We start from the raw sequence: 18,485 nt of genomic DNA, 5'->3' as shown, positions 1-18,485 counted from the left end.
GGCATAAGAACAGACTGATAGACCAAAGGAATTACAGAGAGTGAATCGCACACACCCGAGTCTATTGGGGAATTTATCATATAATAAAAGTGGCACCACAAAACCAGAGGAAAAAAAGACAGACTGTTTTGTAACTGGGGCTGAGACATCTCTATGAAGATCTCTATTTAATAGCATATACAAAGATGGATTTCAGATGACTTTAAAAGTCTAAACATGAAAGCTAAAATCATAGACTTAATAGAAGAAAAGAGTAGAAGAGTATCTTTGTGACTTAAGGCATGGGAAAGCCCACTTCCTACAAATTAACAGGAAGAAGATGCACACCCATTACAAGTGGGCAGTGAATCTAAAGACTTAATTTTCTAGGAGAAACTCAGAAAGGTAAACAAACATGAAGAGATGCTCAGACTCGTTAGTTACATCTCACAGGGAGATGTAAATCACAACAAGAATGAGATTTCACTTCATCCCAGTACACTTGGCAATATGGTGCAGGCTGGATAACACGAAGGGCTGGCGGGCATACAGGGCTCTCTACCGCTGTGAGGGTGGGACTGGCAAAGCCATCCTGGAGCGTAAGTGGTCCAGTTAAGTACACGCATGCCTTGTGTCCTATCAGTTCCACTCCTGGATGTACAACTCAGAGAGATGACACACGGCTTCATAGCCAAGTATGTAATTATGGTGTTCTCTGTGGTGCAATTTGTGGTGGGAACGGGACTTGAGGCAAGAGGTACTCTACAATGGTTAGAAACAATGGACAGTTGACATGATTTACTCTTTAAAAGAGTGTCAATTTATTTTTTATGTTTTATTTTTGAGTTGGAGTCTCATTCTGTCGCCCAGACTGGAGTGCAGTGGCTGCTCCCAGACCGCAGCCTCAACCTGTTGGGCTCCAGCGATCCTTCCACCTCAGCCTTCCAAGTAGCTGGAACTACAGGTGTGCGCTACCACGCCCAGCTAGTTTTTGATGTATAGTAGAGATGAGGTCTTGCCAAGTTGCCCAGGTGGGTCTCGAACCAACAGGCTCAGGCAATCCACTCGCCTCGGCCTCCCAAAGTGCTGGGATTACAGGCTGAGCCACTGAGCCCGGCCAAGAGTGTCAATTTAAAAAAACAGCACAAATGAGGTCAAGAGTACCATTTACATTCAACCAGATATACACAGAGCACATTCTAGAACATGGACACGCAAAAAGATCCACATGAAACACTTTAAGAGGTGAGAGAAAGGTAGATAGGAAAAACATGAAAAGGAATAATAAAACCAGAGAAAGATCCAGCACAGGACAACGGCAACAATTCTATGTGCCATGAAGTGAGGAGTTTGAATCACTCAACTTTAATGAATACCTGAAGATTATTACAAAAAATGCTACTATATAAAGTATCATTCTGAACACTGGCATACAATCCCATATAATTCCTTTAAGCTTTTTATATATTTTTTGGAGGCGGGGTGTCTCTCTGTGGCCCAGGCTGGAGACAGTGAGCTGAAATCACAGCTTACTGCAGTCTTGAGCTGGGTTTCAAGTAGTTGGGGCTATAGGTGAACACCACCACACCCAGCTCATTTTAAAAAAAATTTTGTAGAGATGGGGTCAAGCTATGTTACCCAGGCTGGTCTTGAATTCCAAGACTCAAGTGATCCTCCTGCCTTGGCCTCCTCAAGGACTGAGATTACAGGCGTGAGCTATCATGCCCAGCCTCTGTAAGCTTTTAAAACCAGTGTTTTCATCATTTATTCAAGATATGTCAGCAACTTACTAAATTACTCAGTTAAGTCTAATGTTTTGAGAACCTAATTATATCTGCTTATAAATACCTGACAAAGTGTAGTAAAAGATAATTAAGAAAACAGATTTATCAGTCGTGTAGCTGCAAATTATTTGTACCCAAAACTAAAAGTCAGGGCAGGATGTGTTGGCTCATACCTATAACCCCAGCACTTTGGGAGGCTGAGGCAGGAGGATTGCTTGAGTCCAGGAGTTCCAGATCGACCTAGGCAACATAGCAAGACCACGTCTCTACAAAAAAAAATTAGCCGGGCATAGTGGTAAATACCTATAGTCCCAGCTACCTGGGAGGCTGAGGCAGTAGGATCACCCGAACCAAGGAGGTGGCCCTGATTGTGCTAATGCACTCCAGCCTGGGTGACAGAGTGAGACCCTGATTCAAAACAATAGCAATAACAAAAAACTAAAAGTTGGCCAGGCGTGGTGGCTCAAGCCTGTAATCTCAGCACTTTGGGAGGCCAAGGCGAGAAGACTGCCTAAGTCCAGGGGTTTGAGACCAACCTGGGCAATTCGGTGAGATCTTGTCTCTACAATAAATCACAAAATTAGCCAGGTGTGGTGGCACGCATCTGTAGTTCCAACTACTTGAAAGCTGAGGCAGAAGGATCACCGGAGCCCAGCAGGTCAAGGCTGTGGCAGCCGTGGGTATGCCACTGCACTCCAGCCTGGGCAACAGCGTGACACTCCAACTAAAAAAAAAAACCTAAAAAACTAAAACCTAAACTAAAAAGTCTGATGTATAAGAAGCTTTTGCACAGCTGCTGCCTTGACTGTATGACTGTAAGACTGCAGTAACATGAGGTCTTGAGATCGGGAAGGAGTTTTTCACATTGCAGTACACCTAGGACTTTGCAAGTCTGGTCAGAGAACACAGTCTGGGATTCTGATAAGTGAAGCCATCCATAACACGGTGATAAGTCTCTTTTGTTGTGGAACATCAGGGTTTCAGGAATACTGACTCTTTTTTTTTTTTTTTTTTGAGTTGGAGTCTCACTATGTTGCCCAGACTGGAGTGCAGTGGCCGCTCCCGGCCACCGCAGCCTCGACCTGCTGGGCTCCGGCGATCCATCCGCCTCAGCCTTCCGAGTAGCTGGAACTACAGGCGCGCGCTACCACGCCCGGCTCATTTTGATTTATTGTAGAGATGAGGTCTCGCCAAGTTGCCCAGGCGGGTCTCGAACCCGGCAGTTCACTCACCTCAGCCTCCCAAAGGCGCGGGATTACAGGCTGAGCCACCGAGCCCGGCGGGAATACTGACTCTTAAGTGGTGCTCTGGCACTGTTGGTGCTTCGGGTTTTGCAGCCAGAGAGAACATCATTTTAGCAGAATTAAACTGACTTGGGAGACCGTGGTGGGCGGAGGGTTAAGGACAGAAGCTCTGTGGCCTCTGCTCAGGCCTGCACAGGTTCTGCAGCTGCCTAGGTTGTCTGTGGAAGCCCACGTCACGGGACCAAGAATCCACCCTCCTGGCCAGGCTAGAATACAGGTGGCTCAGTCTGTCATCCTAGCACTTTGGGAGGCCGAGGCGAGTGGATTGCTTGGGCCCGCGGGTTCGAGACCAGCCTGGGCAACTTGCCTCTATGACAAAAGAGACTTTGTCTCTATGACAAACTTTTCTCTATGACATAGAGACCTTGTCTCTATGACAAAAAATAAAAAATGAGCCGGGCATGGTAGCACACGCCTGTAGTTTCAGCTACTTGGAGGGCTGAGGCGGGAGGATCGCCAGAGCCCAGCAGGTTGAGGCTGCAGTGGCCGGGAGCGTGCCAATGCCCTCCAGCCTGGGCGACAGAGTGAGACTCCAACACAAAAAAAGAAAAAAATATCCACCCTCCTTCGCTGAGATATCTACCTTCAATTCTTTGGCAAATTCCATTAGACCACCACAGGAAAAACAACCACAGAGACAAAACAAAACAAAGATTTCCCCTCTGTGTCCCTTCCCAAGATCTTCCTCAAGTTTGGCCAGATGCCCTCTCACCCGCCCCACTTTTGGTACATGGTGGGATTCCGACTTCGTGCCTGTGTCAACATTCTCCATCTCTGCAGCACATGAAGCAACTTGTCTCTATATTACGAAAATATCGTGCCCAGTTAAGAAATTTTAAAAGATGTGAGAGTTTCCTAAGTGCATCTTAATCCAAACATCTTTAATTTTCCAAAATCTTAAAGACTTCAAAAAGGAACCATCAGAAGGAGTTCACAATGGAGACTGGAAATAACTTAGGCAATCAGTCTGAAGGATCAAATTCTCCGAGGTAAATTCAATGCATGGGCACTCCCCCTAATTAATTCGTATTTTTACAGTCACTTAATCACCACGGAAGGGACAACATACAGAAACACAGTGTTTCTGTAATATTCCACTGTAAAGTTTTTCCCATCCTAGAAAGCTTTTGGCTTTACAGAACACAAGATCATAAACAAGGAGGCTGTAATTTTTTGAAAAATCAGCAATTTGCAGCTCTAGCTGTAAAAGGGGAAAAAGTAGATCCTTACCAATTAGACAGTTGCCGGGAAAAACGTTGTCTCTTCAGATGACAACAATGACTACTGTATAATCTCATTTTTAGCCCTACCTGGCAGGAAGGTCAAAAACGAAATCCTTTTGCAATTTGACTCCTGACCCTGGGACACTGAATTCCCTGTTTATTTTGTAACAAGATTCATCCTAGGATTTAGGTATGTCTGGGGAACTAGATGGGAGAGTCATGAAGAAGGAACGGAGAGTGTGAGTGTACAAGCTGGTTCACAGATGAAGTATCAACAAAAGAGAAGCTTCTACTTAACCTTGTTGCCCTCAAGGTGACTTCTGATCTTATGGACTGACCCTTGAGTTCCAGTTCTGGGGACAAGTGCTAAGTGTCTGGTTTTTACCATCATCAAATACAATGAATTCTTATTTTTAATTTTTCGAGACAGGGTTTCAGTCATCCACACTGAAGTGTAGTGTCATGATCCCAGCTCACTGCAGCCTCCATTGCCTAGGCTCAGGCAGTCCTCCCACCTCAACCTCCTGAATAGCTGGGACTACAGACGCATGCCACCATGCCCAACCCCAATGCATTTGGGGGAGCATTCATTACAGAAAAAGTGGGAAAACTGAATTTGTAAAACTGTAATTCATTTATAAAGGAACTGCATTTTGAATGCACTAAAAATCAAACTTCTGAGAAAATCAATTTATACATAATTAGGTTATTTTAAAAGTGACTTAAGAGTATAAGAGACATTGTAAAATAAATTATCATTCTATTGTATGTTCCTAGTTTATAACTGGAGTTTTGTATTAATTTTTATTTATTTCATTTTTTTTTTTTTTAGAGACGAAGGCTTGCTTTGTCACCCAGGCTAACAGTGGTGTGATCTTGGCTTATTGCAGCCTCAAACTCTAGGCTCAAGCGACCCTCCCACCTCAGCCTCCGAAGTAACTGGGAACACAGGCACTCATCACCAGCAAAAGCCTGGGTAATTTTTAAATATTTTATAGAGACAGGGTCTCAATGTGTTGCCCAGGCTGGTCTCAAATTCCTGGGCTCAAGTGATCCCCCTGTCTCAGACTCCCTAAGTACTGGGATTACAGGCATGAGCCACTGCACCTGGGCACAGTTGGAATTTTGTAGTCAAAGTTTCTAAAGCATTATACCACCAAATTTAGGGAACTTTTCAGCTGCCTTGTCTTTTAGTCAAAGAACAGATAAAGGATTATTATTTTAAATGAACTATCTGTCACCTGAAAAATCTCACTGACAGTTATAAGATATGTAAAAATTCTTTTCATCCAAAATGTTGCATTATGCTGGGGATAAGTGATTTACAAAATATGTTAAAAACAGCTAGCACTAATAAAATTGAGGTAACCAAATAGTTTGCCTTTTATTTTTTTGAGTCGGAGTCTCACTCTGTCGCCCAGACTGGAGTGCAGTGGCCGCTCCCGGCCACCGCAACCTCGACCTGCTGGGCTCCGGCGATCCTTCCGCCTCAGCCTTCTGAGGAGCCAGAACTACAGGTGCGCGCTACCACACCCGGCTAATTTTTGATATATTGTAGAGACGAGGTCTCGCCAAGTTGCCCTGGTGGGTCTCGAACCCGAGGGCTCAGGCAATCCACTTGCCTTGGCCTCCCAAAGTGCTGGGATTATAACCTGAGCCACCGAGCCCGGCTGAGGATTTGTTTAATAACTGTTTTCAGAAGGCTTTTTTTGGAAATGTCATTCACTTTATTAGCCATGCAAAACAAATCTTGGTTCTTCACTACACATTAAATTTTAAAAAGCTCTCACATCTTGTTTTAATAATATTAAATGTTATTATTAATTATCCTATAATCAATCAATCAAGTCATCAGAGCATTTAAAAAGTCAATCTTACTTTTATCTGGACAAGTTTAATTTTATCAAATCTTGTATCAGCAAGAGATCTCCTGGTCTGGCCTCTTCGATGTCCAAATTTACACTTGTTTCTCATCACTTGTTCATCATCTTCTATGGGTCTTCGAACATATTTAAAGCGATCTTTGAGGGCTCGTTTCCATAAAAACTGTGAAAATAACAACATGCCAGTTAATCTTCAAGGAGATTGGAATAATCCTATATAAGCAATAAAATTTGTATTTGCCTGTCACTCTTGGGCGTGACATTATCTAGTCTTCCATTTATACTTATAACAATCTTATGACATCGCTATACAAATGACAAATCCTACGTTATAGCTAAAGAAACAGAGTTCAAGAAATGAAAATATTTTCCCAATGTCATATAGTCACTAAGTACACTGGTTCTTCAACCTCAATATTCCAATTCCCCAAAGTGGATACTTCCCACCATATTCCGCTGCCTCCACAACCCATTCCAATTTTCTAGTGGTTTCTAGAAAAGACCTGATACTGGCTTACAGATTGATGCATTTTCTTTAAAAATTTTATCTATCATCTCTTGAAATTCATTTTGGTGAATACTACTGGCATTCTCTGTATTTGTGGTGCATCTACTGTTTCTGACACAAAGACCAAGTTCCTACTCTGGGAGGGAGAGGGGTGTAAGTGGACCCACTTTCAGTCCAACATAGAGATGAGCAATTTCACTATAGAGAGAAAAGTGTTAGAATAGGAGAAGAGACAGCATTCACTTCCATGATATTAGGAGATCAGAGAAGCCTCCCTGTGAGAAGTGCATCTAAACCGAGGTCTTAGGGCCAGGTAACTATTTAAGTGGATGGCGATAGCACTGGGGAATGCCAGCTGAGTGGGAGGACAGATGTTCTGGGATGAAGCCACATGTGCAATAGCGGAGAAAGAGCTGGTGCCCTTTTGAGAACTGCCGACGGTTGAGCATGGCTGGAGCACAGAACTCAGGATGCAGGAATGACAGAGGAAGGGGTGGGAAATAGGGTGAGAGACAGAAGCCAGCCCAGTCCCCACGGACCAGGTAATCCCACAAGGGAGCTTCAGCGTCATCCTGAAGCAGATCTTCTCAAAACCCTCTCTATGGACGGACATGCCGCGTCAGAATCTCACAGGGAACTTTTTGCCCTCGATCCTTCCTCTAAAGCAATGGTTCTAAAATGTAACCCAAATCACAATTCCTGGAGGACCTGTTAGAGGGAGTATAGGTTGCTGGGCCCATCCTCTAAGTCTCTGAGGCATTAAGTCAGGCGTAGGTCTGATCATCTGTATAGACAGACAGACAGACAGATAGATAAGATAGATAACCATGTAGATATATATTTATTTTTTATTTCAATGACTTTAGGAAGTACATAGTTTTGGGTTACATGGGTACATTGTATAGCGGAGAAGTCTGGGCTTTAAGTGTACCCTCCACCCCTCGACCTGTGCACATGAGTGATTTTTCATTCCTCTACCTGCTTCTGAGTGAATATTGGAAACTCAGAAGGAGAATTTGCACTTTACAAGTTCCCAGGTGATGTCACTTTTTTTTTTTTTTTTTAAATAAAGACAGGGTTTCACTCTGTCACCCAGTCTGGAGTGCAGTGGTGCAGTCATAGATCACAGCAGCCTTGAACTCTTGTGTTAAGTGATCCTCCTGACACACCTCTCAAGTAACTAGAACTACAGGCATGTGTCACCATACCTGGATAATTAAAAGAAAAATTTTTTTTTTTTTTTAGAAATAGGGGTCTTACTATGCTGCCCCAGGCTGGTCTTGAACGTAAACCCTTAAGTGATCCTCTCACCTCAGCCTCCCAAAGGCTGGGACTACAGGCATGAGCCTCTGTGGCTGGCCTGCTTTATGCATGATTCATCTGCAGAGCCAGGTGAAGAAGTTCTCCTAGGCCACGTTGCATATGGAGAGTGGATGTTCAGATTTAAGTTCTGGAAGAATCTCTCTGGCATGGGTAGTATTTAGGAGATCAGAGACACAGAAAACGGCTAGAGATCATACCTGGGCTTCCTCTTCAACAAGCCAGCTCTCCTTTCCTCTGCTGGACCTTCAGTTTGGGCCTGAAAAGCTCTACCCCTCCTCCTCCACCTGACTGGTGACTAACCCTTGCTTTGCCTCCGGATCTCAGCTCAGCGCTGCCTCATGGGAGCCCCTTGGCCAACCCCACAGTGTTGTCCCTTGGTTATCCGTTCTCCCCTCGCCTCGTCACACTTATCACTCTGGTCATTTGGCCTCATCTACGTCATACTTTTCCTGTTTGTTTCTTTTCCTTTCTTTTTAAACTTTTCCTTTCCTGTACTCCTTTATCTGCTCCCTCCTTCCTGCTTTTTTTCCTCCCTCCCTTCGCTTCTTTCCTTCCTTTCTTTCTCTGGGCTGTAAGTACACAAGGACAGGCCCACCGAACCCAGCACTGCACTTGGTGCCTATTGGAAACTATGGGAAGTGCCCAAAAAATGTACACACATTTTAAGTATGACATTCACTCAAAAGATGGCGTCCATCGTATGAATGCTGGCATCATCCTGCGATGGGCAGGGGGCCGTCCAAGAAAATGGCGGAAGCATAGTTGAACGAACTTCAAACTGTACGTTGCTACTGTCATTTAATTCAGCTTCAAAAAGACATAGATCACATCACTTAAAGTGTGTATACGTATTTTTGGCACTGCCTGTATAAATGCTTGGGGCCATGTGTCAAATAGATTAGAAGCAAGACTCTGAGTCTTGGCCTTGCTGAGTAGGAGCTGACTGTGTGAGTAGGGGCCCAACCCTGCTTGAAGCCTGCGCCTGGGGCTGCTTCTCATCAGCTTCTCTCTCCTGCAGTGCTGGAATAGACCCCAACAGGGTGCGAGGAAGGAAAAAAACCTTTTGCGGTCAGATAGGCCTGTGTTTCTCAGCGCTGGCCACAGAGAGGGTGGCGAGTCACCGAATGGCTTTGGGAATGGTTTCTGAGCTCCTTTTCCTCGTGGGGAAACGGAAAAGCTACCACAATAACATCAGCCAAAGTGTCTGGCATTTGGATTTTGCTATTCCTGGTTATATCACTTGGAAGTCCCAAGAAGAGTGTTCCCTGCCCTTCGGAAAGCACCATAGTTGGGAAGATCGGGTTTAAGTACTAGCCTGAGCTCTTATTAGCTCTAATTAGCCAAGTGACCTTTAACAAGCAATCCCTCTTGGCCTTGGTTTCTTCAGCTATAACAATGGAACAGTAAGATCTGTCCTGCCAACTGTACTGAAGCTTCTGGAAGACTCAAATTGAATAGCTACTCGAGGAAGATATTTGTTAGCTAAAGTGCTGTTCATAAAAATTTTCCAAGAGCCTTGGTGAGGAAGGCATGGCCTGAGGGTTGGGGGTTGGCTTGAGCGCTGATTAAGCTCCCAGGCATGCATGAGTCAGAGACACTGCATCACCTCCCACGGGCTTGTGGGCCTGTACTCTGCTGTTGCTGTGTTATAACAGCACAGGAAACATGGGTGGCTTGTATTTTTCTTATCCCTGAAATATGAACTAGTGCCAATACATTTTTTCCCTCATGTCTCCTACAGAGTTGAGGGGTTTCCAAACTGGCTGAACCTGGCGGGAGGTATTATAGCAATCAACTGCAAGGACATTTTGAAATTGCCAATTTCTTCTTCCAGGCTTCTCTCGTCTCTCCTTATTAACTATCTGAGAGGAACAGAAAAAGGACAAATCAAATGCAATCTTCCACATGAATATTCAATCAACGAGTATTCACTGAGTATCTGCTATGTACCTGGAACTATGAGTTACACAGATGCCCAAGAAGACAGACTCAGCAAATATTTGTGATGTAGAATAATCATCCCTCTCCTCCATATGTTTCCAGCTATGGGGTATGGAAAGTTCTCCATGAATACAGCTATCCCCCAACCTCTCCGAAATAGAAAATAGTCCTGAAATTATGGACCCCCTGAGGTGACACTGGAGCCGTCCACAGCATTGCCAGCAGACCTTCCCATTCAGAGAAACACAGAATGTGGACCATCTTACGTGGCATCTGGACTAGATTTGTCCAAAAAAGCAAATATCGGGAAAAACAAAAAAGGACAGGGAGAGACCGTCTCCACAAAAAGAAATTAAAGAGGTACTGCATGATACTCAATTAGATGTAACAGCAAAAAATCAATTTTAAAAACATTTTTGAATTGGAGACATGGAAAATGGACCGTGCATTATGCAATGATTGTTCATTTGCTTTCTTTCTTTCTTTCTTTTTTTTTGAGTTGGAGCCTCACTCTGTCGCCCAGACTGGAGTGCAGTGGCCACTCCCAGCCACCGTAGCCTCGACCTGCTGGGCTCTGGTGATCCTTCCGCCTCCGCCTTCCAAGTAACTGGAACTACAGGCACGCACTACCACGCCCGGCTAATTTTTTGATTTTATTGTAGAGATGAGGTCTCACCAAGTTGCCTGGGCGAGTTTCGAACCTGCGGGCTCAGGTAATCCACTCGCCTCGGCCTCCCAAAGTGCTGGGATTACAGGCTGAGCCACCAAGCCCGGCGGGTGGTTCATTTTCATAGGTATGAAATGGTATCTTGTTTCTCTAGGAGATTGTTCTTAATCTTGTAAGATACATGCAGAGGTATTTAGGGATGACATTTGCCATTTCTTTCAAGTGCTCAGTCAGAACAAACAAAAAAATATGAGAGGAGAAAAATAAATGTGGCAAAATGTCAATCCCTAGTGGACCCAGATCAGTGATTCTCAATCCGCCATGTGATGGTGCCCCTCCCCGTCCCAGGAGACATCAGGTGATCTTTGGGGAAAGGTTTGGATGTTATGATGGGGGCGGAGGGGTGGTACTCACACCTAGTGGGCGCCAGGGACGCTGCTAAGATCTCTGCCACGCATTGGACACCACCCCAGAAAGAATTATTCAGCCCCAAATGTCAATACTGCAGAGACCAAGTATGTGATACCTGATGTGGATGAAGGGTATGTCACTATCACTACACATTTTTTCAGCTTTTGCGCAGATTTGAAATTTTCAAGATAAAAGAATTGAAAATAAAATCAGACCTCAAAATAATCAAATGTGTGCGAGTGTTCTCTGTTTCTCTGATGTACACGCACACACATGAATACTCTGACGTTTTGTACATTTTCCATTGACACCTTAGAAACACAACCTCACCTATGCATGCAGGGAGAGCTGGGGTGAACATCTATCCATGTATCAGAGTTTCCCCTTCAAGTCTATGGTTGCAAGCTTGGGTCAGAACCTACCAAGCAATTTTGAAGTCTTTTTATCAGCTAACCATCTTTAGTTAATGTCACTGGGAACAGACGTGGGTCAAATGCGCACAAGAGCATAGAAAGCCTTATGACTGTGTATGTGCCTCACTCTGATAACCATGAAACTAATAGTCAAAATGGAATTAGACAGATATGTATTTGCTTGTATATACTACAAAGGTTCTCTGGAAGGACTCAACATTGGTTACTTCTGGGGAGGAAAATCAGGTGGCTGGATAGGCGAATATATCTTGAGATTTAATATCTCAAGATATTCCGAGAATCAGTTTTGTCAACCATCCTGACATGATTGTCAATGTTAGGATTCCAGGTTGCTTTGTTTTGTTTCAGAGAAAATTTGGTTCATTATGTGATGTACTTTATATGCAACAGCATATTTTAAAAACCATACAAGCATGAATACCTGAATTCTAGTCTTGGCTTCAGTAATTACTATTTCCAGACATGGGATACAACACCTTTCCTGAGTCTGAGTGGTAAAAAAGAATCTTTAAGGCTCTTATTCATTCTGTAAATTCTATCGATATCTAATGAAACTTTCCTTGAAAATACAAAAAGGATGGAAAAAAAGAAGGAATGGAGAGAGAGAGAACCAATGCCTTAAATGTTTTTGCATTCATAGATATTAACATTTATTCTGTTGTTCAAATTAGAACAAACTGCCTAAATTCTAGATCTTTAAAAAAGCACAGCAAAAAGTTTTCTCACGGATATCTAGATGGTAAGATACAAACAGATGTCTGTCGTATTTAGATCTGACCACCAATGTGTATGCATCTGGCATGTAGAGGTCCAGGGAAGAATCGACAGTATACCATTATGTCCACATGGCTGCAGTTCCCCATAATTGTTCCTTCAATTATACAGTTCTAGTGTCACTCAACTTTTATTACCATCTTAACTATTTTTAAGTGTACAGTTCAACAGCGTTACATATATTCACACTGTTGTGAAATTAAGATACCAGTCTTTTTTTTTGAGTTGGAGTCTCGCTCCATCACCCAGGCTGGAGTGCAGTGGCCGCTTCCGGCCACTGCAGCGTCGACCTGCTGGGCTTCGGTGATCCTTCTGCCTCAACCTTCCAAGTAGCTGGAATTACAGGCACGCACTACCACATCCAACTAATTTTTTTATTTATTGTAGAGACAAGGTCTCGCCAAGTTGCCCAGGCAGGTCTCGAACCCGCGGGCTCAGGCAATCCACTCACCTCAGCCTCCCAAAGTGCTGGGATGACAGGCTGAGCTACCGAGCCCCGTCAAGACACCAGTCTTTTAAGTTCAACAGACAGGCAGATCCAGACAGCAAAGCTTGTGTTGAAACCTCTAGAGATATGGTTCTCAACCGTGGCTCATTTTGGGAACTTTAAAAAGTCCAAGTGCTAGGACCTCATCCTCAAATCAATTAAATTAGAATTTCTAGAAATCCTAATGTGTGGCGAGAGTTTAGAACTGCTGCCCAAAGCATCCTTAGGGTCTGTTTTCATCAGGACACCAGAGATGTGAGAACACCATGTGACACTGGAAGCCAGGACCTCAAGGCCAGGCAATTGCTCCACTGGGTCTAAATGGAAGGCAGGAAACACTCGACGAATGACAGCTCGGATGCAGGTGTGGTCACATCCTTCCCCTCCTAGGTATCACATTTCCTAAAGACCCTTCATTATACCTGATCTTCCAAGCAGCTTTGTGAGAAGGACAGAAAGACGATGACAGAGAGAAACAGAAAAAGACAAAGAGACACAGCGCAGAGAGAGAGACAGAGTAGTTATCAAAAAAAAGAGATAGCGACAAAGAGCACAAAGCTAAGAAACAGGGACTGACAGAGAAAGACACAGAGAGAACCAAATTAAAAATCAGAGACCAGAGACAAAGAGTCAGAGAAACAGACAAAGAGAAATAGACAGACCTAGATACAGAGAGAGAGAGAGCACGCGCGAGTGAGCCAGACTGAGAAATGGAGCACAGAACTACTGGGCAGTCCGAGGCTACTATTTTAAGATGGGCTGATAGGAACAGAATGGTGCCACATAGCCACTCACAAAGCCACAGCCGTCCTCGTCCAGGAAAGGGTGGGCCCGCAGCAGGGCATTGACCACGTCGTTGTACTGCTGGGTGGAGGGGTACCTGTTCACCACAACAAGGAGGACACATTTCACTTCAAGCAGCCCACGTTCCTTCCTCTTCTAGGATGTGTCTACATTACCCTCATTTTTCTCCAAGGCCTTCTAGATAACAAAATAGACATTCAAATATTGGGCAACGTCGGACGTATCACTACCATGTGGCCCACAATCTGAAGAGAGTTGATTTCCAGTGACTTCTACGGTACTGCGAGAACAGACCCCCTCCCATCCCCACCCCCACTCCCCTAAAAGCGCAAGTCTGCCCTGTTACTACTCACAGTGAACCTTCCAGATACTTAGTCATGTCAGCCTGGAGAAACTCAATCATCCTTATTCTCATGCTGTGATCAGGGCATTTCTGCTGTGCTAACATGCATTTGACATCATAGGGAAACTCTGGTAAAACATAGGACTTCATCCACTGGAATGCTTTGTTCCTTGCTAGAACATGTTTCACGTTTCTTCTGTGAAATAAAAACATACAGGTGAAATTCTGTTCTGAATACATACAACTTATCATTTACATCCTGAGAACTGACGATAACAATTTTCTTGAGACTGGCAACATGGAAGTCGTCAAGCCATCTTCCATTCTTTCATCTATCCACAAATGTTTGAAAGCTCATTAAGCATCTTTGTCCCTTCACATACACACACATAAATACTAGTAATTCTGGGGAAAAAATCGTAATAACATAGGCTGCAGAATAAAGCCTGAAGATGGAAAGAATATTAATCCATTTTTCTTGAGGAAGGAATATGTAACACAGCTCAAAACTAGACAAGATACCTAATGCAAAGAAAATAAACTGCAATTCCACAAAGCAAATGAGGCATACCATAAAGTCTTAGCATCTGATTTAAAAAATTCTAATTTATTCTGCTGCTGTTTATAGTGAAATATAAGATCCACCTAATTTAGTTTGTCTTTGCCGATTTTAATAAGATATGCTTAGTTTCTAAATTAAAAAGAAATACCAGTTATTCTTTTTCTATTCAGATGAAGTTTCTACAAAAGGCTACAGAAAACTATAACTGCAGAAAGCAGATCAGGAGTTGCCTGGGGCTGAGGACAGCCAAAATGGATGAAACAGCTTACACAACCATCTAAAGGCACTAAAATTAACTGAGCTGTACGCTTTCAATAGGTGAGTTTATGCTATGGAAATAAAATGCCAATGATGCTGTTTATAAAATTATCAGAAAAACTTCCAAACCCTACAGTTAGAGTCTGACCACTGGGTGTATAAAAAGAAGAATCTGTAGTACAATCTCCAAGCAACATTTAATCAAAGGCAGTAGGTGGCTTTCAACCCATTTCACAAACAGAATTGATTGGGATGGAAGTGAAGGATCAGAGCCAGTCAAGTGAGAGACAACAGAAAGATTTCCTAAATTAGCCTAAGTAGGTTAATTTTCTGACAACCAAGAAATCCTTTGCGGTCCGAACAAAATTTAGATGAGTTTTGAAAGGCCATACTTCTTTTAGCATTTTAGGTCATGTATGAGCTACCATGGAGTATGGTGAAAAAAGCATGCAGGACAAAGCACTCTCGTAGCTTTTTATGATAAGCTTTCTTTCCTTTTTTCCACATTTGGTAGTCAGTATTATCAGTGGTGAAAATATGCCCTGGCTAAAATAAGCACACCGATAATTTCACGCTTGATTCAATATGGCAACAGGCAATTTTCAGACGTAAGTCTTTGCTTCAGCCCAAACTTTTTCCAGTAAGTTTCTCTTTCATTTCATTCATCTACTCAACCAATATTTACTGGGTGTCTACTAAATGCCAGTCATTCATCTACAATCATTTCCTTCCACATTCTGTTGCCTTGTTTCTTACTTCCCTGGCCAAATTATCTTTTCTGTATCTCCCAAGTCCAAGGATTATAAAGTAATGGCGAGCTTTGTTAGTTGTGTTTTGTGCCTTCCCAGGGTTTTTAAAAAGTGATGGAACTTGACAGGTGTAAAGCTTGTTTTCAGTACATTTTAGTATCTGTCTCTTTTTCATCAGTGATTTTCAGGTAGTGAAATTAGTTGCATGTCCTTTTCAGACTTTTGAGGTTATCTCTTATTTAAAATCATACCAACAGGTAACTTCAATATTCCAATGTCCCAGCCTAGGCAATATAGTGAGAGACCTCCTCTCTACAAGAAAGAAAGAAAGAAAATTAGCTTGGTATGGTGGTGTGTGCCTATAGTCCCAGCTACTGAAGAGGCTGAGGTGGAAGGATTGCCTGAATCTAGGAGGTCAAGGCTTCAGTGAGCCGTGACTGTGCCACTGCATTACAGCTTGGGTGACAGAATGAGACCCCAACTCAAAAAGTATGTGTATATTCAAATGTTATGAAATAAGTCTTGGTACAAATTTTGCCTTCCTATTCCATGTATTTTTCTTGTATATATTTTCTCTTCAATGTCAGGGTAGGGACTATAATGCATGAATTTCTATCAAACCTCCAGAATGTAGCTAGAAACGTACAGGATCTATTGAAGACAGATATTCCATTTTGCTCCAAATAGAGTTACTTGGTAAAATTAGAGGCATCAAATTTTCCTTTCCTTTACATTAAAGCAACCTGGAATAACTAGAATTCAAGGACAGGTCAAAACCAGTATTATACAAGAAAAGGGATTAATCAAAAATTAAAGATATATTCTAATTTGGAAGCAGATAACCAAAGACACAATCATTTTCCATCTGTAAAATTATATTTGCATTGGATTAAAAAAGTCTTTACTGTGAGGTTAACATTATTCATAATATTTTTATCAAGCTAGATTTGGGTAGAACACGAGTAGAGGTCAGACAAAGGTTAGGGCAGGGAACAGAGAGCACTCCAAACTCAGAGGACACTCATAATTCTTTTCCCACCCCAGAACCAGGGCTCTTCGACAAAATCAGCTCCACAAAACAACAGATCTCTAATTCAATGGATCTTGATCCTGGATGCACCGTAAAATCAACTGGAAAGCTGTTAAAATATGTTACTGCCCAGAATTGGCCACAGTCTAGCTGAATCAGACTCTGCTACTTACGAAACACTCACTCTATGCGTAGAGTCTATTTATGTAATAAAACACAGCTTATAATGAAGTTAAGCTAACACATTTGGTAATTGGCAGTATCATTATTGCATTGGGTGCTATTTTTTAAAAAAAAGGTGAGGGGGGTTTTTAATGAAAAATCTCATTGACTCTCCAACTTTTTCTAACTTTAATAAGAGTGAAAAGACATCCACTTCTTCTCCTGCTCCCAGAGTTGATGCATGATGACTTTTTGTTGAGAATGAACAGGGTCAGCTGATTGGACTAGTTATCTGAGCAGGGCTAAATTCAATTTGCTCTGGGCAAAGTGGTCTGATTGCATTCACTACCTTTGGACTCCAACTTCCCATTATACTCCAGACATCTCTTTCATGTCACCCCCATCCTGCTTTTCCTTAACCTCTTCGCCTGAATCTCTTCCCAGTCACCTCACTGAGATTGCTTCCTCAAAAGTCAATAATGATTTCCTCATTTACAAGTCAAGGGCCTTTTGACAATGGCCTTTTCCAAGACCCTTCTAACTGCATTTAGCACTGTCTCCACAACCCTCATTTCTTCCTTATCTTCTGTGACATTGCTTCATTTTCCTGCCTCTCTTCTTGTCTGCCAATGTGCTTGTTTTATGTGCTGATTTTTTTCTCTCTTCACCATCTGTGAGAGTTTGCACATGGTTTGGCTCTTGCCCGCTTAATTCTCTATACTGATCGCTGCTTCTTCCTCAGAGAAGGCATCCAGACCCATGGCCTCAGCCCTGGGCTTATGTTAGTTGACCGTAAATCTATCATCAGTCATATCTTTTCCATGCTCCATCCAGGTCTCCAAACACACTGAACAAATCCAAAATAATTCATCATATTTTTTAATCCAGGTCCTTGTTTGCTATAAACGGAATCGTGTTCCTTTCAAATTCTATCCGTCGAAGCCCTAATCCCCAACGTGACTATATTTGGAGACAGGCCTTTATGGAAGGAATCTGGTTAAATGAGGGCATAATGGTGGGGCCCTGAGATGACACAATTAGTCATTCTTATAGTATTAGTATTCTTATAGAAAGAGACACCAGAGAGTTTACTCTCTTTCTATGCTATGTGAGGATGAGAGGAAAAGTAGCCATCTGCAAGCTAAAGAGAGAGCCCTCCCCAGAAACAATCAGCTGGTTATCCTGAAGTCTAGTGGATTAAGAAATCTGTCAGGCAACCCCCTTGGGTCCTCTCCCACTGTGGGAGCTTTTCTGTCCTCTCAATAAATTCTGCTTTAAAAAAAAAAAAAAAGAAATCTGTCAACAGTGCTCTTCAGAAATGATATCTCTCTGTAACTTGCCAGCTTCTCGAATTCCTATAGAGACATTCTTTCTGGGACTGAGTAACCCTATGATGATGATAAAATGCATGCCCCAGAGGCGTATTCATAGATAATTCCAGAGTGAAGACAGACAAACAAGAAGTACAAAGATCATCCAGAGGGGGAAAGGAAGTGTATCTTATGGACGTCTTGCTATTGCTGGCCTCCTAAATAGTAAATTTTGTTCTGATTTGAAGAATAAATGGACTATCACTGTTGCCTTTGGAGAAGCTTATACTGACGGACCACTCACTGGTTGTCTGTCTGTCTGACTTTACTCCTGTGACTGGAGTCTATCGTAGAAGCTAACCTGTCTCTGGGTTCACATGATCTGATATCTGTGCCTCAGGTATGAACCATCTGCAGCACAAATATTGAAGAATCCAGCATTTCTAGAAACTATTCCTGGTTCTTTTAATAATTTTTTTTTTTTTTGAGTTGGAATCTCACTCTGTCGCCCAGCCTGGAGTGCAGTGGCCGCCCCCCGCCCCCGCCGCC

The 18,485-nt window shown here is 42.8% G+C and overlaps 1 protein-coding gene across 1 annotated transcript in view; it reads right to left on the bottom strand.

Annotated features, from left to right (window-relative positions):
• The window catches only part of SAMD3 (sterile alpha motif domain containing 3), a 51,379-nt gene that overhangs the window by 15,041 nt on the left and 17,853 nt on the right, over positions 1-18,485 (bottom strand). Inside the window, exons 4-6 of the mRNA XM_008049872.2 lie at positions 13,876-14,061; positions 13,514-13,598; positions 6,169-6,336 (exon numbers count right to left, since the gene is read on the bottom strand). Coding sequence (XP_008048063.1) covers positions 6,169-6,336; positions 13,514-13,598; positions 13,876-14,061 — 439 coding nt within the window. The remainder of the gene's footprint in view (positions 1-6,168; positions 6,337-13,513; positions 13,599-13,875; positions 14,062-18,485) is intronic.

Source organism: Carlito syrichta, unplaced genomic scaffold, assembly GCF_000164805.1.
Source record: "Carlito syrichta isolate Samal-C Ts95f unplaced genomic scaffold, Tarsius_syrichta-2.0.1 Scaffold138743, whole genome shotgun sequence".
Lineage (NCBI taxonomy): Eukaryota > Metazoa > Chordata > Mammalia > Primates > Tarsiidae > Carlito > Carlito syrichta.
The sequence above is the reverse complement of the archived record's forward strand: the minus strand, read 5'-3'. Positions and strand labels throughout refer to the sequence as shown.